This window comes from Punica granatum, chromosome 8 (assembly GCF_007655135.1).
Source record: "Punica granatum isolate Tunisia-2019 chromosome 8, ASM765513v2, whole genome shotgun sequence".
Classification (NCBI taxonomy): domain Eukaryota; kingdom Viridiplantae; phylum Streptophyta; class Magnoliopsida; order Myrtales; family Lythraceae; genus Punica; species Punica granatum.
This window is the reverse complement of record NC_045134.1, coordinates 266,403-293,501: the sequence shown is the minus strand read 5'-3', so window position 1 is coordinate 293,501 and position 27,099 is coordinate 266,403. Positions and strand designations below refer to the sequence as shown.

The following is a 27,099-nucleotide window of genomic DNA, read 5'->3' as shown; positions in this document are numbered from 1 at the left end:
AATATAGATAATAGTCGCGATTGACAGATGGCTCGTGCCGTGCGTGATAAGAAAACAAACCACCTTTCATAACTCATGTTTATGTACAGAAAACGATGATAAATAACATCTAATCAATCTTTTAGGAAGCTCACAGAAATATAACAGACACAGAAGCAGCACCGCATCATTTCCATCTCTCGGTGTACAGACAGGACAGGACCTAAGAGCATATAACAGCAAATCTTTAGGATAGAATCTGCAGTTCATGGCCGAAAGATTCGCATGGATTTGGTCACCTGGACCCGACAGAAGGGGCACCGCGAAACAGCTGAGGAGCATCTGCGGCAGAGGACATGACCACAAGGAACCATCGCCATGTCAACCTCCCCTGTCAGGCAAACCCGACATATCCACGCAGCTCTGGCTGCATCCGCTTCTTTTGCAGCTGCTTCAGCTCTCTCCTGCAATACACACAGATATTACATTCACATTTTACATTGCATTACCACAATGACAAAGTTACCCTCCACTTGGTGCCCAGCCGATTCAAATGCTGCTCGGGTAAGAGATGCGACGCACCTGCTCGTGTAAAAGTGCTGCTCGTGACTCCTCCAACACTTCCTGCAGCGAAATGGCGTTTTGGAGGAGTGACTGCTTCTCCACGTCGACATGAACTCCAGCCGCTGAAAGCAACTCGTGCACCGCCTGAACCAGCTCCCCAGCCGTAACCCTTCCATATTGACCCTGCTGTGCCTGCCCAATCCCCCAAAATGGAAGAAGCCCTCCTCTCAGTTCAATAATATGCAAATCTAAAAATTTCTCTAGGAGAGCTTTTCACTCATTGGGAGAAAAAAAGAAAAAAAAAAAGAAAAAGAAAAACAGAGATGACTACAACATATGACATCTGCCCTGAGTGGAAACGAAACCATTCCGGCGACCATTGTTGTATTAGAGAAACAAGGAAAATAAAAAATAAAAAAATCGAGTGCATTAGAGAATCTCGAGAAAAAAAATGCGACTACGATTAAGAGTTCTCTTCATAGAAACGGGACGGAGAAACAACAGCAGTATCCTAACCTGGGATGAATTTGTTAGTCCTCCACGACCGTGCAGAGCTTCAACATGTTTTCTGCTCTCAGTGGCACTCTCCGACGAGCTTGTTGAAGGCCCACTAAAGCTCCCCACGGACACACTCTTGAATGAAAGCACCTGTGAGGACAATAATGCAGCGGTAACTCCTGGTGCAGTTTCCACTTTAAATCTGTACAGTGCCTGCCCTGCCGAAGGACTGACATCCTCCGGAACCCGACCATATCTCAACTTTTCTCCATTCTGTAACCGCCATGCAACAATTTCACCTCTATAAAATGGCCTCAGCGGGTGAAATTGAACCTGAAGGGCATCTTGGGCCAGTATCTCTTCGCCCACCAAGCCACTGCTTCCACGCCTCTGTTCAAGTTCTCTCTTGTCAGAACACAGCCCCATAGCATCTATCAGAGCAGATTCAGAACCCTCAGGACTGATGAATAAAGATGCAATTGGTAAAGGAATTGGGGACCCTAAGACCTGGCTCACGACAGTCGAAATCACATCAAGAATTGAAACATAGGTCGGTGGCTCTGCAACCAAAATGCAATCCTTTGAGCGATTCACAAAGTAAAGAGTTCGATGCTGGGAAGAATCTTCCTCCCATTCAAGAATATTGGAACTTTTAGCTGCACGAGTGATGTCCATATTACTCAGAAGGTGACGGAATCGAGTACTTATGCACTTAATAAATTGCAATCTCTCCCCAATGAGTTGGAGGGAATTTTGTACAGATTCCAAACTCAGATGACCAATTGATGGAGTATATCTTGACATGCTTTTTACAACCGTCCATACAGCAACTTGAAGCGAACCACTAAGCATCCTCTCTCTGATCGCAGACAGTGGGACAGCTCCAATCTGTCCTAATGTCTGTAAATCCTTGTCACTGAGTTCCTGCAAACAAATAGAGGTTCACCAGATATATCAAACAAAGCACTCTTTTGCTTTTGTATTACCCCACCCCACCACCCCCCCAAAAAAAATGAAAAAAAAACTAGAGAGAGAATTTCCAAATAGTTACTGTGGTATACCTCAATGACAACATCTGACAGCTTTTTAATTCCCAGAGCTTCACATATGCTATCAGGAAGGTTAGGATGAACGAATCGTAACCTTGAAATGTCAATGTACTTGACAAACTGGGAGCCATAAGAATCAACAAATACACAAGTTTGTGCATGGACTAGTCTGCAGCCGTCATCTGGTATGATAGCTGATTCCCAGTTGACCAGACCAGCAACTTTTCCTTCAACAATCTCATCACACAAATAATGCAAAATTTCCACAACCGCACGAAGTTCATTTGGATTCAAACGCTGATATCCACAAGCTCTCTGAAGATCTAAAAGAAGGCATTTTGCAGAATCTATTGAGAGCATGTCTTGAAGCCCCAAATCTTTGAGAAGCTTAACATAAGGAAGATATTGACCAGGAAGTTCAAAAGCAAAGGGGGACAAGTTGATGGGCAGACGTGCAAAAAGAGAATTAGCTGTCACTAAGCGTGTTCCATTGGCAGCAAGTATGAAGGCAACCTTCTGCAGTTCCATTACATCTGCATAAACAACATAAAGATATTTAGAGCGAAAAAGATCTACTGAGTAGCCCATTGAAAGAAAAAGAAAGCAGTCCTCTAAGTCTTAGTAGTTATATCCTGGGAAAGTCATTCAGTGAGAACCTATTTGGAAGTGCATAAATTTGTATACAGAATGTTCCTTTTCTTTTCCTGTATAAGTGTTGAAAGTATTTTTAGGTCGCAGGCAAGGAGGTTACCTGCAGAAGAGAGGGTGCCCCACACCTTGTCAAGGTACTTCAGAATCTCCAGAGATGCATCGTCAACTGTCATCATGCCCGACGCGATGGGCCAATGAGCAAGAGTGTCTTCACCTCCATTTTTGCCAATAACCTGGACCAAGCTTCAAGCATGAGATTAAGTCAAAAGTGTCTTCATCTCCATCTTCTAAAATTTTCTACCTTTTTTTTTATAATATTTTGAAATTATGAACTCGCAAAAGGCATGAGCTTATTGGGCTATTGTCTAGTATATATGTAATGTAATGAGACACAGAAGAAAATCCAATTTGACTAGTACACTTGGAAATTACCTGCAAATGCTTTAACACTTTTGGAAAAGCTGGGGGACTTCTCAAGTGAAGAGATCCCCAGGAGTACTCAGGCGGAATAACATTCTGCCTAGAAAGAATGGGAGCACAACTCCAAGCAAGAGGCCAATCCTTTAATAGAATAGCATCGTTGTACGAAGTAAACACTCTCCTGCCACCTTTCTTACCCCCAATGCTTGGGAAGCCAAGTTCAGCTGGTATACATGCAATCTTGCCAAGGGTGTTACAGAAGTTGTTACCATATAAGACCGCAAAGTTTGAGAAAATAGCATCAACAACAGATCCAGCCAGAGAATATACTTCCATGGGAATCTCATTTTGAGGGTTGGTCGAGTCCATTGCAAAATCATCAAGATCTCCAGTGGATTTTATGCAGTCAGCTCCAAGAAATTCTACTCTTCTTGCGCATTCAACTATTACATCTGCTTCTGATGCACTGCGAAGACCTGTTTTCCTTAAGATGCGAAGCCAACCATCGGCAGTAAACCTTTCACCAGGAAACTTTCTCCTCTCGCCAGAGAAAACAGACGTCAGCAAGGCGTCACTGGGATCAAACAAATCCTTCGGCTTATATAAATCTGTACAAAATTCATCGGCACTTTTCACAAATTTGGTTTCCTTTAAAGCCTCGACAAGAGAAGAGTCAGATTGGAGATCTTGCCAATTCATAAAAAGATAGATAAGTATATCTTCCTGCTCAGACTGAGTTTTCCCATCATAACCTGGTAAACCAAATCTAACCAAAATTTGTTGATCAGGCCACTCAGGGATGCCAAGTGCTTGAACTAATTTACCTTCAACCGACGCCAAAGTGTATGAAAGGCAATGATCATCATAAGGCTTCAGGAATGAATTTGGAGATATCAGACACTGGCCTTGATTGTGCAATCTTGTATATGACCCAATAACTGTCTTATATATAGGCAGTGACTGCAGCACTTCAAGTTCTTCAGATCCATAATTAGAGTCATTGCATGAAAAATCATTAGCAAAAAGCCGAACAAGTTCATCTTTGTCAGATGCTGAGACGGACGTAAGTTGAGGAAAGTAGCCAGCCTTTCTAGCTGCTACTAGTTTGGAAGCAATAACTTGCCCCAACGATTGGCCAGGAGCAGGGAGACAACCGCAAGAAGCTGCACACTCCATGAAATGTCCATCAAAAATAGGTATATTGCACTGGTTCAATAAGGACGGTAACCAAGGATATGTCTGTCTAACTGCTTCAAAAGCAGCAAGATAGGACTGAATGGTAGATGATTCAGAAGGATGGCCAACAGATGATTCGTTCTGATAGTCGTTTACATCAATTCCCATGGTTGATTGATCTGTCACTAGGGGAGGTACAAAGATGAGACAACGCTCCTTTACACGGCATAGAATTGGCCTGCCCAGAAAGGCAGGAATCAGAGGCCAATCAGAAAATAGTGTGAGGTCTGACAACGAGCCACAGCCACTGAAGTTTTTCCAGAATAGTCTTATCCATTCAGGGGTTGGACCCACCTGACTAACAGAGACTGATGAACTCTCCCAAGAAAACCAAGGAGCCAAGTTTGTCCCCATAACATGTCCAACCCAGTTGTCATGGAAGAGATACTTCATATGGCTAGAAAGCAACGGAAGAGAGAGCTTCTGCAGTCTGAGTAAACTTTGCAGAGGAGGATTTGATAAAACTTCAATCAAGAGAGTTCTGTCCAATGCTTCTGAGTGGATAAACTTGGCCGCTAAAGGAATCATCAGCTTCTGCTGTTCCCTGCTTCCTAACCAAAGTTCAGTTAACCCCAACCGTGTAAGGTGCTTCGTTGCAGTTGGGAATGGTAGGCCTTTCAGCATTGCAGCTAAGGAGAGAAGCCTCTGGTCCACTCCCATCCTGTTGCCACTATTGTTGGTTGCATTGCTGTTCCTCAAGACAGACATCTCTCCTGGCCTACCAATGTCTTCAACAACTCCCCGACCAAAATCAAATATTGCTCTGCCCAAAGTCGTTACCATTTCAAGTGCATCTCCTGAACTCGCAGCATTATGAGACGAAGATCCTTGTCCAATGTGGATTGATGTATCAGGTCTGTTAGCATCAATGCTCTCTGATACCCGGATATCAGATAAACAGTACTCAAGAACATCCAGATAGGTACTGACAGAGCGAAGAACAAAGGATGTAGAATGATCTTTCAAGAGATCCCGAACCATTTTAGGTTTAATTTCTTGGACAGTAATGCCCACAGCCTGAATCTCAGACACCAACTCCCACGGTACAGAGAACACTGGATACTGCTCCTTAACAAAGTCGCATACTGTAGAGGGAAGCAAGTTCCCAGCTACGGCATTTCCAGGCTGTGAAAGGAACATACCTTCACTGGCCTTGACCAAGTTACCAGAGTAGAGCTGCCACACAGGAAGGTCGACTGCACGAGAATAGAAGGGCCTTATCACTCGCTCCACTAAGCATTTCCAATCAGCTTTAAAGACTTCTTCTGGATTGTCATTGCTAGGTTGAGTAATCAATGTAGACCTTGGCCAAAAGCAATATAAGCCATCTCCATATATCTTCAGGGACGAATTAAGAGCTTGAACTGCAATCAACTCAAGGGTAGAAGTTGAAGGTTCTCTCCTTAACTTCTGGATTTCCATCACCATTTCAATGTAGGAATCAAGCACACCTGACATCAATTCTCTATTCCAAGCCTCAATCAACTGATTCCCAGCATCATCCCATGCCTCTACCGATGCCTCCCTGTCTTGGTGCTTAAAGAGATAACGGCCTCGGTTATGGCAGACGAGGAAACAACCAAAGATTGTTACTGGTAAATTTACACTGCTGGACAAAGGAAGAGGCGACAAGATGGAGTTTCCAGGAAAACATTCAAGGGGATGACCATCACGGGATATCTGAGCAGCAATTCCAGAGACTGGTGTGAGAGTGTATGCCAAATATCTCCTGCAAGTCATCGTCAAGTGAAAGGATGCTATCATAATGCAAATGGAAAAAGGGCGGATCCTAAGGAACACATTTGAAAGAGGAATAGGTGGAAAAGAAAGTCAACTTCGAGAAACATCAATGTATTCTATGAAAAAGCACCCGAATTATTAGTTTTATCAGGAGAAATGAGTGGCCATATGTAAGTGGTGGTCTCCGATCTAAGAAAAGAACCAAATATAATGACATCGTATCAATATTCTACTCCTGAAAGCGCCCATCAAAAGCAAATATTTTCCAAAGAATGAGTCAGGGAAACAGTTTAAAAGGCTCCTGGATAATTCCAGCACCATATTAAATAAAGTGTAAAGTACAAAGAACAGAGAGAAAAATTCAAACTATGGTGGCACATAAGGAAGAAGTAGTCAAGAGTCTTGCTTTTAAACAGTACCTATCAAGAGCCATGTTTCTTGTTTGCCCAGAACCCAGGCTGAGCACAACCAGCCATCTTTCAATTCCTCTATTTCCTCCTTGGTGGACATTCACATCTATCATCTGCACTTTTGTGGTTGCATTTGAGCTACTAAATAACCTTGATATCTGGAACTTTCTCCACTTCTTTTCAGAAAATGGATTCCTTGCAAGAGCAACTGAATAATCAATAGAAACTGAGTATTCCTCCAAAGGCTGCAAGTTTCCTTCATCCCAAGTAGAAATTGACACCTAACAAAGAACACAAGATAAAGTTCCTATTAAGTATTAACTCGTGAAGAATACTGTTATCCTACTCTCCTTGAAACACTTCTTTACAACCCCCCCCCCCCCCCCCCCCCCCCCACCCCCCCCCGCCCCCCCTCCCAATTTCAAACAGAATCTCCATCTGCTTCACTTCAATGAGCATAAAAACTTCGACTATGTTCTTAAGTTAATTCAGGGTTCCAAAAGTTAAAATGAAAAATAATCATTACTAACATACTTTGCTTTTACAAGATTGGGAAACCTAACAAAGAACACAAGATAAAGTTACTATTAAGTACTAACTCTTGAAGAATACTATCATCCTATTCTCCTTAGCAGTCTCCGTCTAATTACACTGATAGGGATGCCTAAGAACGCCTACCTAAAAAAGCAAAGCGAAAGAAAAAAGAAAAAGGGAAAAAAATAAAAAGAAGAAATCCTATGTAAAGTGATTAGGCAATGGATGGTCCACAGCTCAAAGAAAATGAATTGTTGCAGTTTCCCTATTTTATTAGCGAAAAGGAAGTGAAAGGAGGAAAAAGAACAAAGGAGAAAAATATAACATGTAAATCTTATTCTCAAGATGAGCAGACAATACGACATAAAATTCAAATTCAGCAATACCTGCAAAACTGACTTCAGAAAGAGTAGTGCTCTAGATGCATGCTCTGATAATACATCAGTGAACGTTTTTATTCTTGTCATGCCAGATTCAAGTCCCTCTTTCCCGCATTCTAGAGATAAGGGCATGCGGATCAAAGTTGAAGCAGCTGATGACCACAGCATGTCCTGACCAATAAGCAAAGGACTGAACTGATCTCTGAAACGAGTAGTCAAATTAGTTCCTGAAACCAATGGAAAAACAGCTTCAGAACTTTCAGTTAAAATCAAGCCATACGATAAAGAAACCATCAGAAATCCATGTAAAGAAGGAAGAGCATAAACACATCCTAATTTTCTTAGTTCTTTTATGTATGCAGCAACATATATCCATTTAATATTGTACTTTAAGGACATAGCTCAGCTTCTTCTACATGGCATGCTTACCATGAATCAGGATTTGCAAGATTTACAAAGCACCATATAATTAGAGTTAGTTTAATGGTTCAATTATGATGAACAAAGCCTCAGGACTATATGGATCTCTATATGAATATATTCTCAATTCTAAACAGCAGCAAATGGTTCAATTACGAAGAACAAAGCCTCAGGACTGTATGGATCTCTATATGAATATATTCTCAATTCTAAACAGTGGTAACATATTGAGAGGTGAGAACTAAACATCATATTTGGTCAAACACGAAAAACACCAAAATTACAGGTTTCTAGAGACTGCTGCATAACAAAATGGCATCCCTAGGGCATAGAGAATTATAGATTACAATTGTGAAGAGCAAATATTATACCTATCAAGGGAAACATTTTTGCCGCCGGCGCACAACTTGAAGGTATAGCAAGTGCCACGCCACGAGGATCAAACATGTAAAAGTAGCCTCCAGAAACAATTGAGAGGAGATCACAGAGAGCATAACAACTAAGCAATCCCAACCCATAATTTAGTGTATCACCTCGCATTCTCCATGGCGGACGAAGTTGGAGACTACTAACTTCCTCCCTACTTAGAGTGACTCCTTCCAATATGACCACTAAAGCAGGCCCCTGGAATTCAGCTGCAGCAACCCCAAAATGATCAATACTGACTAGAATCATTCTTTAGATCACTGCCAACAAGCTCTCAGCAGATATACAATGATAAAATGCCACCTTCAAATTTTTCCATACCCACAGCTGAAGAAGTTAGCTCTAGCATAATTACAAAGACAAGTTTAATGTTTATGATGCTTGTCAAGAAAACTAAGTGCCCCCCTTTTGGCAAAACAGAGTAATCCACAAGAAGAAAAATGTAAACCAAATGCAAAGAAAATAAGGTTCCCGGCACACATACCGAGGTTTTGCTGCAGTAGAGACTGGTGACGATGTTCCCTTTTGTCAACAATCACGTGAAATTTCTTCGCCTTGCAGCAATCTGCCAACTCAAGAAGGTCGAACAACAAAAACTCAGTGCTCCCAAACATGGCCAGAAGTTCCTTTATTTTACTGAAGTCCATGCAAGGAAGATCTTTAGTCATCTCTTCATCAACTAATGAAACAGAGCGTACTGATTGTATTCCCAGTTTGCTTGCCAAATCATTGCTAATGCTCAGATGTACAAACCGCTTCTCAACAGTAGCAGTTTCCATCCAAGGAGCATCATTAAACACAAGATCCCTTGCACATACAAGAATTCCAGAAGAATCTGGAGCCAAGACCTGGGCGTTAGATGCCTCAGAAAATGATCTCTCCGAGTAGTAGTCTGCAACAGCTTCGAGGATACGAACAACAAAATTTAGCTGGTCCATTGAAAGAGGTGAGCCTCTGACATCATTCTGCAAGTGTTGCAACACTCGGAGATAATCCCAAACATCAAAGCTTGGTCTAACACCTAATTCTAAAAGCAAGTCTTCAAATTCCACCAATTCAGATGGAACGGCATCTAAATAAGGATGAAATTTTACAGGCGAATCAAAAGCAAGGGCATGGACAGGTACAAAATCGTCCCCTGTCCAAACACAGGAAACACCATCAAGCATGGATTTTAAAACCACCAAATCACCAGTGCCAACGTACACCTGCAGCTTCGAATAAAGGGATAGAATACCCTTTTGTAGAGCATCATCAAAAACAGGATCCTCCAGAGATTGTGATCTAAGTTGACCGTAAAGCTTGGATAACTCAATCAACTGCGAGGCGAGAACCTCTAAACCTGGAGTATTCATCCAACCAAGTTTATCCAGCAGGTATGAGGAACGACAGTCACCATCTAATATGTGCATTCTAGAGGAAACTATCCACATCTGCGACTTGGGCCTTACTGCATCTGGAGAAGCCACTTGAGTAGCTGACTTCAACCACGGTATTCCCTCAAATGGAGGGTTGACCCAGATAGGACACCAAGCAATAGCCCTAATCTCATACCAAAATTCCTCCTCCGGTTTATCATCAGCAGGGATTCCATAGATTGAGTCGTTCTCTATATTGTGCAAAGAGAGATTGTCATGTTTTGGAGGAGAGTCAACATAAGCTTCCACGTCAGTGGCAGTATCATCGGGAGTTACAATGTTGTTGAGCAAGAGATTACCTTTTCCCTCTTCTCTCTCACCAGAAAGTTGAAGTGCTACATCATCTAAAAGGCTAAGCAGATTCTGCCCACACTTTACAGCCTCTGAATCCCCAGAATCATGGAGCATAGCCACTGCTCTTGCACAATCAAGCAAGCCAACAAAACCAAGTTTTCTTCGAAGGCCAATGCAGCTCAGAGTTTCCAAATTATCAGGATCAGAAAATTCTTCAGCAGGGAAAAAGGCTTCCGCATGAAGAATTTTCTTGAGCTCAGGCACACGAGGATCGTAAAGTCTGTCAGAAGAATTGCAAAGATGAAATAGCATGCACAAAAAATAATTAGATGAACATTGAGAAGAGAAGATAAAATTATTAAAAAAATAAATAAATACATATATGATCCTGATAAGCATCACAGGTCAGTTAAATATATGATCCTGATGCTTGCATGTAGTAGAAAAACAAACCTTGAGAAGCCACACCGACCAAACATGTATTCATGCATGCTTGAGTGTATTTGTTTCAGGAGAAGTATCTTACCATACCAATACTAGATTTAGCATGTCAAAATTCAAGTAATCGTTTTCATAAGTGTGTTAAATTTAAGGCAAAGAAAAGAAGCTATGTTACCCTTTCTAGGGATAACCCTAGAAAATGACATATCCACCATGCATATCTATTAATCTGCTCTGGCAACATAGTGCTAAGAGAAGATACAAACTAAGAACGAATCAAATTGGAAAATTACCTTGATGGTGGTTGCCAAAACCCATCGGCAGCCAAAACAAAGGGTAGTACGGAAAAGGTACATCTCACAGAAGCATCCTCTGCAGCTAAAAGCTTGATATCTTGTAGTATAACAGATATAGCTCCTGGCTGCAACAAAAAATCTGGCATGTGGTTGAGGACATAATCTTTATAAAATTCCAGCTTTGATGGCTCCCCAATGCCCAAGAATCTTTTGAGAATGTCTCTTTCCTTTTCAGTCTCTGTTCGTACAAAGTCATCATTTAACAGATCTTCACGAACACCATCAGGCTTCAGCCATTTGACTGGTCCATACAAACTTACAAGTTTTCTACTTCTATATGACTCGAAAACTGGAAGGTACTTGATCAGGCTTATTTGCCTTTCATCCAGTTGATCCTCAGAAAACCATTTTGACTGAAGAAGGAAGTTCTTAAGTTCATGAAGCTCGCCTTCTGATGCATTGCCAAAAAGTCCTACAGCCCTCTCTGGCTTACCAGCAATTGAAAGAAGTGCATTTAAAATACCTGCTGCGGTTGGTGGATGCACAAATTTTTCCAGTTGTGGATGCTCAATAGGCATGTCACTTCTCAAGAATTGACATCCTACTTTCTGCAACAGAGAACACATGTTTTCACTCCACCCATCATTTCTTATCACATCAGAGTTCTCAACAAGCATATAAAGGAAACTGTCACCAACTGGCAGTACAGGCCACTTGGAAAACACATTCAGATCATGACAGCTTGACTTCAGATAGTTCCAGAACAATAAAAGCCATTCAACACTCGGGTGGCCTTCATGACCAGGAGACCACGTCACCTGCTTAGAATAACGCCACTCTGCAGGAAGCACTTTAAAGAACAGCTTCTCAAGCAAATCGCACGACAAAAACGATAAATTTGAGTCCCCAGTTTGGGCCACAACACACAGCTTCAAATGAACTTCCCGTGGAATCCCACCATCCACGAGTTGCTTTGGAATTAGATCCTTAAGTAGACTATACTCATCATCCTCCTGTGCAATATAAATCCTTTCACCAACACCATTCTTGTCAAATGCCGTGAATGAGCCATCGGCAAGAGGCAGCAAGGGTAAACCGTGCAAACTGCTGGATTTAATAGCTGCTCCAAGATCAAACAAGCAATATTCGAGGGCCAATATTAATCCTGCTCTGTCCATAAAGTTCCAACATCGCCGAATCAGCAAGTTCCTTAAATATTGAGGGGAAAGGAAATGCAACGAAGAACAGCTCTCCAGAAACTTTCCCACGAGAGGTTTTGAAGCTGTAACCAAAGGCAAACCAGCAGCTGACAATGCCTCTCCAAGCTCACATGACTTGGGGAAATTATAATCAGGAAATATAGCCTGCTTAGCTGAAATCCATTGGCCCCCTCTGGCCTTCGTATATAATACACGGACACCAAAATCAGCAATTAAACTGTAAAGTTTCCGCACCATTGATGCCCAAGGTTCTGATATAACGTTTGTTGGCCAAAATGAAAAGTACAAATCACATGGGCCAATCTCTACGGCAAGTTTCTCCAGCAAGTGACCATAAGCCGGGGCAGCAACATCTTCAAGGAGGTAAATATTCCAGTCAGATCGTCTTTTTCCGTGCCCTGCCATGTCATTACCAAACCAGATATCCCTCCTGTTTGAGGACAACTCAAAATATGCATTTACATGTACAGGAAGACCAGTGCTTATAGGAAGTGGCAGAAAGCAGAAAGCACGGCCCTCGAAATCCTTCGTATCTTTCAAGGACCCTAAAGCAGATTGAAATAGTTTACCAGTATCACTCATTTCATTTTCAACAGTCCCTGAATATAAATGAGCAGCAATGCAGGAACATGGAACAAACTTATTAGACTTCTCACTGGAAGACCCAAAGTGATTATTAAGTTGCCCACTACCTAAACATTCACTGGTTATCCAGAAGTGTAACAGAGCATCGGATGAGCCTTCTTCTGATACAACAACTTTTTGGCATCTGTATGGTAAATCCTTATCCACAAAATCACTCAACTTCTTCAGGAACCTATCTCTATCCATTCCACTACGCGAATCACCATCTATGAAGCCAAATACATGATGCAATGTCTGGGAATTGACATGATGCTCGGCAACTGAATTCTTTTGCACACGGTGAAGGAGTTGCATTTGCTGTCCAGTTCCTTCCTTGACGAAAATGGTAATAGTTTTCACATTTCGCAAGAAAAGCAAGGAATCAGAAAGCGAATCAGAAAAAGAAGCAAAGAGAGAGATGACATCTTCAGGAGCATAACTTTCTTTTTTAATTTGGCTTCGGGAAGCAACAGTTGCACTCCTAAGTGGGAAGCGGAAAAGGGTACCGGGAAAAGGGTGTAACATGTCACAGCCAAATCGCAAGAAAGGCGAAAATTGATCAGGAAACTGTTCCAACATGTTTCTTCCAGCAAATCTGATGCGCAAGCCTGGGTGAGAAGGAGAGATCCCGGGCAAGTGACAAGCATGGGGATCAAACATAACAATATTTTCCCCCGAAACAAATGAAGGGATGTCAGTGAAATGATAGACACAATTGAAGCCGAGCCCAAATCTTCCAATTGCAAAGGGCTTCTCTAGTTTACTTTCTTGGCCAATACGTGAAATAGCATATAGATCTTGTGGGCTAAAAACAGAGTCATTGAAGCAGTAGAGTGCAGGTCCTTGCCAGTCGACCATTTCAGGAGAAAGAACAGAAGAAGTTCCATATTGAGTCTTGTCCAAGAGAAATATCACTTCAGAAGCTCCAGCATCCTCTGCATTCTGGACCAGCTCATAAAGGGTACCTGGGCCATCTGCATACATCTCAAGGATGTGTCTGAGCCTCGTGGTCAAGGCTTCATGTTGTCCAAAAGCTTCAGCAGCCCCAGACAAACTTAGGTTCATTGAATCAGCATTCTCAGCAAGCAAGATCCGACGAAGTGAGCAGACACCAAGCCTGTCTGCAACATCATTGGATATGTTTCCATGAACAAACTTCTGAGGTGTTCTCTTTGCATTCAATGAGATTTTAGATCCACCACCCAATGATCCATCAGAATCTTCTGAGCTAAGCAACCAGGGTGCATCATTATACACCAAGTCACTGGCAGGGAACAATCGACCCGAGACATCTGGTAAGTAGATTTTAACTTGTTGATCTCGTACTTGAACTTCAGACAGATGTTGCACAATTAATATAGCTGCCCTCATTTCCTGGGAATCAAGAGGCGAGGAACCCTTCGTCATCGCCATTCTACCTAATATATCAACATAATCTGCAGGCTTTAAGAATTCTCGAACACCAAGCTCCAAGAACAATCCTCTAAAAACAGCTAGATCAATAGGTATAACGCGTATATACGGGGCCAGATGAAGAGGACCATCAAGGACAACCTCATCTGAGGTTGCAAATCCATCTCCTACCCAAATCCACCTACTCCCTTCAAGAACAGCCTTCACAATATCCATCTCATCTGAACCAAGCAAACCAGTTAGTATCGAGTATATCCTCGGCATCACCAAAGCTAATTCTCGTCGGAGCACTGAATCAGTGAGAACCTCATTATTTTTTCCAAGCTCAAGTAGCTGTGCAGCAATCACGGCTCCTCCAGGCGGAGAAGACCATCCGAGCCCATATGACAATGCCGTGGAAGAGCATTCACCATCCAATATTCGAAAGCTTGCTGAAACAAGCCATAAGTCTCTCTCTAGTCGCACATGTTTTGGGGGAGCCACTGCAGAAGACGCAGCAGGCCATGGTAGTGCTTGAAATGGAGGAGCCGACAGAACAGGGCACCAACTAATCATCCTCAGATCACTCCAGAACTTCTCCAGATCAGATTTCAAATTTCGAGGTCTAAATGCAGTAGTAGCAAGTGAAAATAATCTATTAACCTTGCTCTGCTCATCCTCCAACTTATCAGGTAACCACTTCAAAGCATTCACCTCTAAAAAGGAAAGCAGCACTTTGCCTCTGGAATATGCCTTCTGGTTGTCTTTGTGCATTAGTTGTTCTACCTGTCGGGCACTTTCTAGGACTGTCTCTGGGCAAACAGATGTTCTGAGGCCCAAACCTTGTAGCATATCCAACACCTCTGCATCCTGGAAGCTGCCGTGAGGAAAACAATCAGAATTTTCTAGTAAAGCAAACAGCTCTTCAACTCGAGGATCATATAAAGCTGAAGGACACTTAACAACACCACTCAATGTAGGAACAAATTCCAAATTCCTTAAGCAGTCTCTGAATAAAGGCTCCTCATGACACAGCTGTGGCAAATTTTTCAAAACTGAAAGCATGATGCTATCACGAAGTTCAGGCTGCAGGTCAGTGAGTCTGCAAAAGACCTGCTCTCTGTAAAAGCGCACCTTTCCCATCCTCTTGATCCCAAAATACCTTGACAGGATGTCCTCTTCAACATCTGTGGAGATGATTATAAATTCGACTCCAAGAAGACTCTCAGGGACATCTAATGGAGGCAAGTACTTCGGAGGATTTTCCAAGTCAGAATATTGAAAATTCTGCTGAGATCCTGGTGAATAAACCTTGTAGATAGGCAGCATCTTGCACTTTTGCAGGGGAAATTCTTTCGCTTGTTCACCGAGATACCATTTAAAATCCAACAGAAAATTGCGAAGCTTATCCCTTTCTTCTGCTACCACAATTTGAAAAGTTTGATCTATACCACCATTTGGAGAGATGGTATCATATATGGACTCCAAAATTCCGGCATTGTCACTGGGATATAGAAATTGGGACAAATCCTGATGCTCAACTCCAAAGTTGTTATTTAATATCTTGCATCCAATCTTCAGTAAGATATTCTGCATCTCATCTGTCAGACTGTCTACCTGAATCAGCCTCGACTGACTAGAAGCTCGATAAAGGTGGCCTGATGTTGATGGTAGAATCGGCCAATCGCAGAAGAATTCAAGCTTTTCACAGTGTGTTTTGAGGTATCGCCAGAACAACTGAAACCATGATGGACTCGGATGATGATGGCAATGACCTGGGTCCCAGCTAATTCTGTTTTTGTACTTCCAGTCCGCAGGTACGAAGCTGGGGAATAATTGCAACAAATCATGAATAGTGAAGACCTTAAGATTAGTCTCTGAGGATTCTGCTATTGCAGCAAGCCTGTTCAGTAAGTGAAGAGGAATACTTCTGTCAACTACTCTATCAGATATTCCTTGCAGCAGCATAAACTCTAGTTCGTTGCAGATATAAACAGGAGACCTTTTCGAGGAATCTGAGAATAAACCAAAACCACCATTTGCCAGAGGGAGCAGAGGAAGATTATACATGTGAGGACCAACATCAGAATCAATCAGGTCCTCCAGACAGTATTCCAACAAGACAAGCTTAGGATGTCTGCTCAAGGAGCTGAGAGTTTTGCATCCTCTCAAATAATGGCGTACAGTAGCTGGAGTGACCACTTTCGTGCCAGAGCTGGAAGAATATCTCAATACCATATCGAACAAGAGACTTGACAGACAGACAACAGGCATTCCAAGCAGTACCAAAGCGTCCCCAAGATCTTTGCTTTTATTAAACTCTGCATCATGGAGAAAAGCCTCCACGGGTGATACCCACCTCCCCTGTTCAACCTGTGAGTATAGCACGGGGGCATTGGCCATGTTCCTATACATATGCTCAACTAACAAATGCCACGGCTCTTCGAAGGTACCAATGGGCCACAGGGAATAGTAAGACTCGGTTGGACCAAGCAACTGACGCACACCAAGCAACATTTGTACAAAAGCAGGAGCCACCACATCTTCCAGAAGCAGCCTGTTCCAGACGGAGCGGATTTTCCCACTCCTGTCCATGTCATCTCCATACCAGATACCACGACGGTTCGACGAGACCTCAAAGTAAGCATTTACTTGCACGGGCAACCCAGTTCTCACAGGCAATGGAAGGAAACAGAATGCCCCGCCAAGCTTGAGTACACTATTCTGTCAGAACACCAATCTGTTAGAACTTATTGCAAAAGGAGATCTAAAGGACCTTGCAAAGGATTTGCTTACTTGCAGAAAAGAGTGCAACTAAAATAGCAGAGAAAAAGGAAATAGAGAGAATATTTTGAAGATCTTCGAGGGGAAGTATTTCACAAGGGGGAGAGAGGGGTAAACAATGAGGAGCAAAAAGAGCAGAATATTACACTAGATGGGGAGACACATGCTGCTACTGACGCCCATGGCAGCAGATGAATATCGTACTCTTTTGATGCAGTAGCCGCAAAGGAACCCACTCTACTAGATCCCGGTGCCATTGTTTGCACAATATAGAAAGTATCAGCCCTCCTCTCGGAAAGAGTCCCGTCTGATGCCTCGCTTAGGAAGTCCAACGAGAAAGAATCCATCTCGCCCTCTTTAAGATTCACCGACTTAGACAGCCTGAGAAAAGCCTGCCGATGCCAGACAGTACCACCACTGGCCAGACTAACTGAACAAGAATAAAGCTTTCTGGGCTCAAACTCTCCAGCATCCCATATATACATCTCTATACAGGAGACACACTTGAGAAAGAGCAGAGTGAGAACTCCCTCCTCGTACAGCTGAGTGAACATGGAAGATATGTCGTCTTCCAGATAGGCCTGCCTGGAGAGCTTGCTTGCCGCAGCCTGACCAGCATTTCTCAAGGGGAAACGGAATAAAGTCCCATTAAAGGGGGTCTTCATGTCACAGCCGAATGCACAGTAGGGAGAGAACTGGTCATTGTAGGCCGAAATAGCCGAAGAGCTGACGAAGTCGATCCGTTTCCCAGGATTGGCGGATGAGACATGGGGAAGGTAGGCACCCTGAGGGTCGAACAGAACCACATATTTGCCACTGACGAAGGAGGGCAAGTCGGTGAGGTGGTAGACGGAGTTGAAGCCGACCCTATTAGATAGATAATTAGTTAGAAGGACAATTACGAGCATCAAAGCCAGGGAACGGAATGGAATGGGAACTTGTATGTATGTCCAAATTACTCATTTCTTCACAATCATCAATCATGAATCATCACTTGCTGAAAAAATACAGAGAAGGAAGGAGGAGCAGAATAGAAAAAGAGAAGAGAAGAGAGTAGGCACTAAGCACCCACTCACCCGAAGCGTCCAGTCTTGGAAGCCTGAGAATGTTTAGTGCTTCCACCGATCCTGGAGATGCTGATGAAATCGTCGTCGGTGAAGACAGCGTCATTGAAGGCGAGGAGGGAGGGACCCTGGAAGTGGGAAAGAGAGGGGGATAGGAGGGAGTGGGAGGGATGGGAGCGGCGGTCGAGGCAGAGGCGGACGGAGGAGGCGCCGGCGTCGTCGGCGTTCTGGATGATCTCTTTGAGGACGGTGGTGCCCTCGGGGTAGTTGAGGAGGACCTCCCTGATGCGGCGGGTGAGGTCAACCTTCTGACCGAAGTCCTCGATGAGGAGAGGCGGAGAGTCCATCCCCGATGAACAACAACAGAACAGGAGGAGGTCCCGGTCACATCACACCACACACAGACCCTCTCTGTTCGATTCGATTTTACGGTGCGTGACCGATACCGAGCAGAGGAGAATGAGAAATGAGCTAAAATGCTATGTCTGTGTTGTGATGTTGGACCATCTCTCCTTCCGCCAAGTCCGATTTCATTCCTTCCTTTATTCCTTCCTTTATTCCTCCCTCCTTGATTTAAAAAAAAAAAAAAAAACATATTGTCTATTATGGAAGATAGTACGAAATACATTTTGCAATTCTTTTTGGGTTTTCTTCTATTTTGATATTTTAACTTATTCAATTATATATTTAACTTCTAACGAATAAAGAAAAGAAGAAACTTCGTCTTCAATTAAATATACAAAAAAATTAATAAATTATATAATTCCTCTTTTTTGCGTTTTACATTCTTCTCATAATTTCTTTTAGATATAAGTGTTGGTACTCTATTCATTCTCAATCAACGCTTACAAAGCTCCAGCACTCACCCAAAACAAGCTAACCGGCTAACATTTACAAACTTTAATGGCACGCGAGCCTACTGACAAACATTTTTTGTTTTTAAAAAAAAAAAAAACAACAACTACTACTTTACAAAACAGAGCTCAAATTCAAGCCTGCTGCAAAAAAACAAATTTTGCATAAGGAACAAGTCCCCTCAGCCTGTATTAGACCACTAATACACCACCTCCAGCGGCAAGAACACCTTTGTTTCCGGTGAGTAGGCTCGGGGTGAGTAAGCTGATATAAACAATGATCAAAGCAACAAAGTTTATTTTATGTGGCTTTTATGTCTGCTGCTTTGTTTTGGGATGTGTTTGTCTCGGCAAAGCCACCTCAAGCCTCTCCGGTCGTTTTGTCCATCTTGCTGCAAATGTGAACTAGTATAGATTGGATTGATCAGCAGCCCGGCACCTTCCCTTGCCAGTCGGATTGGTCAGTGGTCTGGTGTCTTCCTCGGCTTTGCCGGATTGGTTGGCAACCTTCCCCGGCCTAGGTTGTGATACTCTATCTGTCAGCTTGGTTCTGTGAGGGGTTTTGGTGCATGATTACGGCCCGGGACCCCCCAGTTTTGCTCTGATGTTGATGCTTCTTAAGAACGTCTTCAACAGATGGCCAAGATCTACACGGATATATGATTTGAGGATCCCTCCCCTGATTTTTTGAGGTCCATGTGAGATGGCATGGAGTTTTGATCGGAACATTGATGGGCTGCTACACTTGTTTTTAATGCTTATTTGCTGGTGTTTTTTTCCACCTTTAAATTCTTCCCTGTAGTTTGCCCAAGGAGACCCCTCCGTTTATGATCATCCTGTGATCTTTTTTTGGGCAATTTTGCCTTGTATTCCTTTTTGGTAAGAATGAATCCTCATAATTCCAATCCAAAAAATATATATATATATGGCAAAGTTCAATGGATGGAATTGTAAATACAAGCAATGTGGAGTTAAGGGTTTACTAATCGAGCCTAGATAGAGTATTAACCTCGTGCTTTTTGATTTTTGCATATTATTATTGATATATTATGAAAAATAAAAAACTAAAAAGATTAAAATTATTTTTTTAAAAAAAATTGTGGGGGTCACCCTGATTGGGATCCATGAAGGAAGGGGCAGGGGGGAGGCCGGCAATAGGGGCCCGGCTGATGGCCGCCACCGCTCCTTGTTGGTTGCCAGAGAATATGAAGTCTCCCCATCCCTTAAAAAAAAAAACAAAGAGAGAGAGAGAGTCCAAAGTTATTTATAAAATTTACTTATTTATTATTATACACCCGCACAAAGTCAAAACACATATAACGAGAGATAGAAGAGTCTATGTATATTATACAAAAATAAATTATGGGTATATATTGGGGGTTCGTTCGTTCGTTCGTTCGTTCGACGTGGGAAGCTCTACTTTCCATCAGCCAACAAAATCCCTTAGTAAGAATTTTGACGAAAGATAAGATATGAAAAATAAAATAAAAAGAGAGAGAACCAAAACCGACGTGAAGGCTACCACTCCTCCCTGTCCATAATTACCTTTCTTCTCTGCTATTTCCCATCGTGGAATTGCACGCATTATATACATCTCCCCGACTCTACAGTACGCACATACCTATATATATGTGTATGTTATGAGGAGACCTGAATTAATGTCCATACAGCAAGTGCTGATCATTGCACTTAATTGAGAAAGGAAGGTTCCATTGTTAGAGAATATATCAAACGACATGGGCTCCTCGTCCATAATCCCAATCCGCCTGCCCCTCTTAAGGCTCGTAAGGGTCGGCAGCTTCTTCTCCTCTTTCCTCATCTCCCTGTGGCCGATGCTGCTTCTCCCCCAGCTGGCACGCACAGCATCAGCAGCACCAGCACCAGCACCAGCCCCAGCAGGAGATGATGGATATCAGTACCACTACAACTACGGGGATGCACTGGACAAGAGCTTGATGTTCTTCGAGGCCCAGAGGTCTGGTAAGCTCTCTGTGGATCAGCGCATCAAGTGGCGCAGCGACTCCGGCCTCAGAGACGGCTTCCTCCAAGGGGTAAGTTAATTATATATATATATATATATATGTATGTATGTATGTATGTGTATATGCTGCTGCTTTGACATTGAATAATGCGCATTGCATATATATCTACATGTAATCAAATGCAAATGCAAATGCAAAAATTAATTAATGCCGCAGGTGGACCTGTTGGGAGGATACTACGATGCGGGAGACCATGTGAAGTTTGGGTTACCCATGGCCTACAGCACCACCATGCTCGCTTGGGGAGCCGTGGAGTTCCGCAAGGAGATCACCCATCTCAACCAGATGGGCCACACGCTCAGGGCCATTAAGTGGGCCACTGACTACTTCATCAAGTCCCACCCACAGCCCGACATCCTCTGGGCCCAGGTACGTGCGTATAGTACAGTACAGCATAAGTACGTACTATTATTATCTTATCAATCCCCTCTTAGATTAGTTCTATCTAGTCTCCTCCCGCCTTTTGTTTACCAGCATGAAGCTCACCCGATCGATCATACGCCTCTTCTATTTAATAATATAGATAGTCTGCATTTACTGATGAAGAAGAAGAAATATGCATGCACCATGTCAGCTATATATATATATATATATATATATATATATGTATGTATAGATAGATAGATATTCACCAATCGATTTATTTTTTCAGTTGATCAATATTAAAAATTAATAATAAGAAAGCTGTATAAACATATTAATGCATGATTTTATAATACAGGTTGGGGATGGGAGTTCTGATCATTACTGCTGGGAGCGAGCAGAGGACATGAGCACGCCAAGGGATGCTTACAAGCTCGACCACGAGCACCCTGGCTCAGATCTTGCTGGTGAAACTGCTGCCGCCTTGGCTGCTGCATCCTTGGCTTTCAAGCCTTACAACTCCTCTTACTCCGCTCTCCTTCTAGTTCATGCTAAGCAGGTTAATTATTATTAACAGTCTTATATATATATGTATATATATATGATTATGTCTGCCTGTCTCACGCCCTCGTACGTTTGCCTCGAATCCGCTGCCATTTTAATTTGTGTCTCTCCCCTCCCACTCCCACTGCATCGAAAAATATATATACAATAATGTTCACCCTTTTTAAAACATTTACATTTACAGCATGCAGTATGGTTTAATAATTAGTTTCCTTCCTCGTGTTTTCGTGCGTCGTCCTCTACAAATTAAGAAGACGAATGAGACGCACAAAGCAAGGTCTGGAGGTCTTTCATTTAAAGTTTGCATGGCAGAGAAAAAGAAAAACTTAAAACCTGCCTGCCTGCCTTTCAAGTAGTTCAGTACTGTTAATTAAACATGCATGAATTGATTGATGATTGATTTGTGCAGTCATCTAAGCTAATTAAGGTAATTAGCTAAGCATGCGTGTAACCATACCAAATGTTGCAGCTTTTCGCATTTGCGGATAGATTTAGAGGTCAATATGACGACTCCATACAGAATGCACAACAATTCTACCCTTCCTCCGGTTACTCTGTAAGTAAGCCGCAGACTACACCGTGTGGTCTTGCTCTTGCTCTAGTAATAGTTCTTCTTATATCTTATAAATGGAAGCCAATAAATGACACAAAGAGAATATTTGTATATTCTGGTTGGAAGGACGAGTTGCTATGGGCGGCCGTGTGGTTGTATAGAGCAACAGGGGATGAGTACTACTTGAAGTATGTGGTGGACAATGGGGCCGCCATGGGCGGCACTACTTGGGGAGTCAAAGAGTTCTCATGGGACACCAAATATGCTGGTGTTCAGATCCTCCTCTCCAAGGTAATTAAAATTCAGATTATTACACTATTTAATGTCTATTCCATTTCTATGTACGCTCAACCCCGGCTCGAAGCTTTTGGCAGAACAACAATTTTTATACGAAAAATTGGCTGGCTAGCTAGCTAGCTCCTGATTGACTGACTGATTGACTGATGCAATGAAAAATAAAATGGGCAGGTGCTCATGGACAATTCCTACAGCCCTTACACTTCTATACTAAAGCAGTATCAAGCGAAGGCACAATATTTTGCCTGTGCATGCCTGCAGAAGAATGGCGGTTACAATGTTGATAGAACTCCTGGTGAGTGAGGGAGTGGCATGCATGAACTGACGCACACTTTTTCTGGACTTGTTGCTCAATTGCTCCCACTCCACTCAATAATGCTATACTGAATAATTCATTCGTATCCAGCCTTTCAAAATCGAATAGCATTACAATATGTAAATTTTCCTCCTCAAAATTCCCATCAGGAGGACTGCTCTACTTCCACGAGTGGAACAACCTGCAGTATGTCTCCGCAGCAGCATTCCTTCTCACCGCTTATTCTGCTTATCTATCCGCTGCAAATGCCAATATTGCCTGCCCAGACGCCCAACTTCAGCCTCAGGACCTCCTCAACTTCGCCAAGTCTCAGGTACACTATCTCCATTTATTTGATCAGTCCTCTCTTTTCGTTCCCCGGTTTATTTGTTACTAACATAACGTCGTCTTACAATTGCTACGAACCACTGTGGAGTGTGGACCTCCAAATTAACGAACTCAAACAAAAACCATCCAATATTCCAGGCTGATTATGTTCTCGGCAAGAACCCCAAGTCGATGAGCTATCTGGTGGGATACGGGACAAACTATCCAACTCACATTCACCACAGAGGAGCTTCAATTCCCTCCATCTCTCTTCTACGGTCCGCCGTAGGATGTGTGAGAGGTTTCGACGCATGGTACAGTCGCCCCCAAGGGAATCCCAATGTAATTTATGGAGCGCTCGTGGGAGGTCCCAACAAGAATGATGGCTTTGATGACAATAGATCCAGCTATGAACAAACGGAGCCCACGCTCAGCGGCTGTGCACCCCTTATCGGCCTTTTCTCCAAGCTGCAAAGTGTATATGGAACTCCAGGTAACAATTCAAAACAGCGCCAGATCGAAATTATCATTTCAAATCTGCAAAAAAAAAAGGAAAAAAAAGGGACTTTTCGCTACCTGACCATGATCAATTGCGCATGGAGTAGACCAGAAGAAGGGCTTCTTCTTCTTCTTCTTCTTCTTCTTTTTTTGGGGGGGAGGATGCAGAAACGGGGCTACTTCCTTCCTAACTTTTACTTCCTTCCTTCCTTTCTTACAACTATTGGGTTCCCGCCGGCATTGTTTTGAAGATAAACAAACTAAAGTAAATAAATAATAACTGAATCCATGACTATGATTGTCAGTTTCTATTTAAAATTCATATGCTCCGTCTCAACAGTCGGTTAAGTACCTTCAGAAAATCTAACCCGAGTCTCTACCTATACATATACGTATGTATTCAGCTGTGTTAACAGGCTCCTACCACAACCAGCGACCAGCGCCAGCGGGGCACTCCAAGTCTGCCGGTCAGTACCACTACCAGGATGGACATCTCTGCATATTTTAGTCAATTTGACAAAGAGAAAAATTAGTTTCTAGTGTCAGCCTATATAGCTAACCGAATTTTGATTGAAGAATTAAACTGCCAGAGTTGACATTCTCATGCAATATGGAACCAGTTTCATGATTTTCTTCTAGCAACACGTACAACAGCCCTGCATCTATTGTAAATTAAGGTCGATACGAAAAACGTACTGTTTGCATGTTCGATTTCATTTTTTATCCTTCTGTGCTACCATATATACGTACTTCACCCTTCTAGCTACTGGGAATACATCTCATATCATCACTTACCATATATTCCCAACAGACACCAGCTGCAGGAAATGCAGGTACGCGCGAGAATTGCCCCCAAAAAAAAAAACACAAAAACAAAAGCTACTCTTCTGCATGCTACGCATGATTATTTTTTTTTTTCTATAAGTTCAAAATCCACAATATTGTATGAAAGCTGTTCTCAATTTCCTGCTGTGTGTTACAGAACAAGAAGCTCCCGTGGAATTCTTCCATTCCATAACAAACACATGGGCAGACGGCAGAGGAATGGCTTATTACCGGCACCGGGTGATAATCAAGAACACATCCCAGAAGGCATCAATCAGGGATCTCAAGCTCCTAATCCAGAATCTGTCAGGGTCCCTGTGGGGACTGAGCTCAACCAGGGACGGGGAGAGGAATACGTATGAGCTTCCGCAGGGGCAGAAGGTCCTCAAACCTGGGGGAGAGTATTCCTTCGTTTATATTCAAGGGGGCCCCCAAGCTAAGATTACAGTTGTAAGCTATCACTGAGCTTAATTATAAGCCAAGCACAGGGGTATTGATCTAAAGCTTTTTTGCTTTTGGGAATCCATTCCAAGAAAAGAAAGTAGCTTTAGATGGATGGATTCATTTCATTGATCTGAGCAAAGAAGACTTGCATGTAATTTTCCTTTTTCTTTTTTTTTTTCCTTCCCCCGCTAATTAATCGTTGAGTTAAATCAAGTTAATAGGTGGGGGCATTGTAACGAGATTATACGTATTTGTGAGGAAGTAACCAATGAAATGAAACTATGATTCCATAACCTATTTAATGCTTCGTTTGGGTTCGCAGTTAAAATTACAAAAATTTTAACTTTAACTTTAACTCAATACACTACACAATCATTTGTCCTTTTTCAAAATTAAAATTAAAATTACTTTAACTCTCAAACCAAACGCACTATAAAAAAAAAAGAAAGGAAACTAGGATTCCATATATATATATATATTTACCCATTTCAAATCGAAGTTAATGGAGCGGAATCCTTCTTTTTGATGAAATGAAGCGGACCTACATCCAAAATTTTATATTTGAGGATACTCCAAACTATAACAAGAATCTTGTTATATTCAAATTCATTCGCAAGTCTTTTACATCACTTACTGTTTTCTTTATTTGTTTAAACTTTTTTAATATATATATATATTACTATTTTCTTTACTTGTTTGAACCTTGGAATCCTTCTTTTTGATGAAATGAAGCGGACCTACATCCAAAATTTTATGTTTGAGGATGCTCCAAACTATAACAAGCCCTTACAAATTTTGTAAGAGAACTAATTACTTAACAAGAATCTTATTATATTCAAATTCATTCACAAGTCTTTTACATCACTTGCTGTTTTCTTTATTTGTTTAAACTTTTTTAATATATATATATTACTATTTTCTTTACTTGTTTGAACCTAGGAATCCTTCTTTTTGATGAAATGAAAAATGAAGCGGACCTACATCCAAAATTTTATATTTGAGGATGCTCCAAACTATAACAAGCCCTTACAAATTTTGTAAGAGAACTCATTACTTAATAAGAATCTTGTTATATTCAAATTCATTCACAAGTCTTTTACATCACTTACTGTTTTCTTTATTTGTTTAAACTTTTTTAATATATATATATTACTATTTTCTTTACTTGTTTGAACCTTTCTAATATATTTTTCTCAAACTTTTAGTAAAGAGTTCTCTAAAAAATCGAAATTACACCTTTAGACCGGTGACCCCATTAAACCGGGTGGTTTTTTGATTAAACCCATACGAATCGGCTGGTTATATGGATTTGCTTTTATTGAAAAGTTAATATGGCATGCATGGAGACTTGAACCAAGGACCTCAACCTCCCTAAAAGTCACATACCTAGCCTCTTAACCATTTAGGCAATAGCCATATTGGTTTGCTTTTGATCATTCTTTATCTATTTAAGCATAATAAAGGAAGAAACAACTTCATTAAAAAACTTTCTTTCATTCATTATTTCAATTATTTGAATTATTGTGTATATATTTAATATATCGTAGTCTTTATTAATTTTATATGCATTATTTATTATTTAATTAGACATGCGGTCCGACCCATCGAACCTTCGATTGAACCGATAAACCCATGAACCCATACCTCGACTTGTTTAGCGTCCGGTCCTGTTTTAATAACACTGGTGACAATGACACTAACATTGATGGATTAATGACAAAACACACAATTTGGTCCTGAAAGATACGAAATTTGAAATGACATCCCTAAAAGATTTTGGTTATACAAATTAGTCATGCCGTTTGAAACGTTTGAACATGTTAATCTTTTCGTCCAAGTTTTCATCTAGTCTCTAATGGAAAAAGCTTATGTGGCCCGTTATATGCTGATTCGGCACGTTAAGTCCCACGTTGGACCCAAAGCACGTCATCTGGGCACTTTTTCTTGAAAAAAAAAATAAAACAATTTCTTTTAGCAAGTTGACTGGAGAAAAACGGGGAAGGGGACACAATAGCTCCTCCTGGCCAACCAGCTCCCTCGCGGGGGAGGTCGCTAGAGGCTTCCGGTGCCTCTGACGAAGGCCGGCGATCTTCCCCAAAAATCCCTATCGCTACGCCATAAGTTCAGTCAAGCTAACACTCAACAAAGCCTCACCTTGCTCGAAAGACAAGAACAACTCTCCCATTGGGTGGTGCCA

At 41.9% G+C, this 27,099-nt stretch overlaps 2 protein-coding genes across 5 annotated transcripts; one reads left to right on the top strand and one right to left on the bottom strand.

The window, feature by feature from the left end:
- Positions 1-44: 44 nt before the first annotated feature.
- On the bottom strand, positions 45-18,372 carry LOC116187274 (sacsin). 3 transcript variants are annotated; one of them, XM_031515926.1, is made up of 14 exons: positions 17,853-18,372; positions 16,923-17,643; positions 10,754-16,716; positions 10,025-10,299; positions 8,792-9,916; positions 8,253-8,516; positions 7,468-7,688; positions 6,557-6,828; positions 3,174-6,126; positions 2,842-2,974; positions 2,103-2,623; positions 1,060-1,965; positions 562-735; positions 45-443 (listed from the first exon to the last, which is right to left on the bottom strand). In XM_031515926.1, exons 1-14 carry the CDS (start codon positions 18,185-18,187, stop codon positions 246-248), a joined length of 14,061 nt encoding a protein of 4,686 aa, XP_031371786.1. In that variant the 5' UTR covers positions 18,188-18,372; the 3' UTR covers positions 45-245. The 3 variants fall into 3 exon arrangements, with proteins under 3 accessions (XP_031371786.1, XP_031371785.1, XP_031371787.1); XM_031515925.1 differs by having other exon boundaries at positions 8,792-10,299; XM_031515927.1 differs by lacking the exon at positions 17,853-18,372 and having other exon boundaries at positions 8,792-10,299; positions 10,754-16,711; positions 16,923-17,190.
- Positions 18,373-20,289: 1,917 nt separating this feature from the next.
- LOC116187411 (endoglucanase 5) lies at positions 20,290-25,197 on the top strand. 2 transcript variants are annotated; one of them, XM_031516095.1, is made up of 10 exons: positions 20,293-20,745; positions 20,893-21,105; positions 21,458-21,658; positions 22,133-22,219; positions 22,343-22,507; positions 22,685-22,808; positions 22,979-23,142; positions 23,295-23,628; positions 24,038-24,100; positions 24,616-25,197. In XM_031516095.1, exons 1-10 carry the CDS (start codon positions 20,431-20,433, stop codon positions 24,921-24,923), a joined length of 1,974 nt encoding a protein of 657 aa, XP_031371955.1. In that variant the 5' UTR covers positions 20,293-20,430; the 3' UTR covers positions 24,924-25,197. The 2 variants fall into 2 exon arrangements, with proteins under 2 accessions (XP_031371954.1, XP_031371955.1); XM_031516094.1 differs by having other exon boundaries at positions 20,290-20,745; positions 22,133-22,507.
- Positions 25,198-27,099: the final 1,902 nt, after the last annotated feature.

What these genes read in the sequence shown, in the direction of transcription:
- LOC116187274 (XM_031515925.1), bottom strand. Translation starts at nt 18,187, where the DNA reads ATGGACTCTCCGCCTCTCCTCATCGAGGACTTCGGTCAGAAGGTTGAC. An exon ending in AAAAATGTTTCCCTTGATAG is followed by an intron (nt 7,689 to 8,252) that starts GTATAATATTTG and finishes CATTGGTTTCAG; the next exon opens with GAACTAATTTGACTACTCGT. An exon ending in TGTCAGATGTTGTCATTGAG is followed by an intron (nt 1,966 to 2,102) that starts GTATACCACAGT and finishes ATTTGTTTGCAG; the next exon opens with GAACTCAGTGACAAGGATTT.
- LOC116187411 (XM_031516094.1), top strand. Translation starts at nt 20,431, where the DNA reads ATGGGCTCCTCGTCCATAATCCCAATCCGCCTGCCCCTCTTAAGGCTC. An exon ending in GAGACGGCTTCCTCCAAGGG is followed by an intron (nt 20,746 to 20,892) that starts GTAAGTTAATTA and finishes TTAATGCCGCAG; the next exon opens with GTGGACCTGTTGGGAGGATA. An exon ending in GGGGCACTCCAAGTCTGCCG is followed by an intron (nt 24,101 to 24,615) that starts GTCAGTACCACT and finishes TGTGTGTTACAG; the next exon opens with AACAAGAAGCTCCCGTGGAA.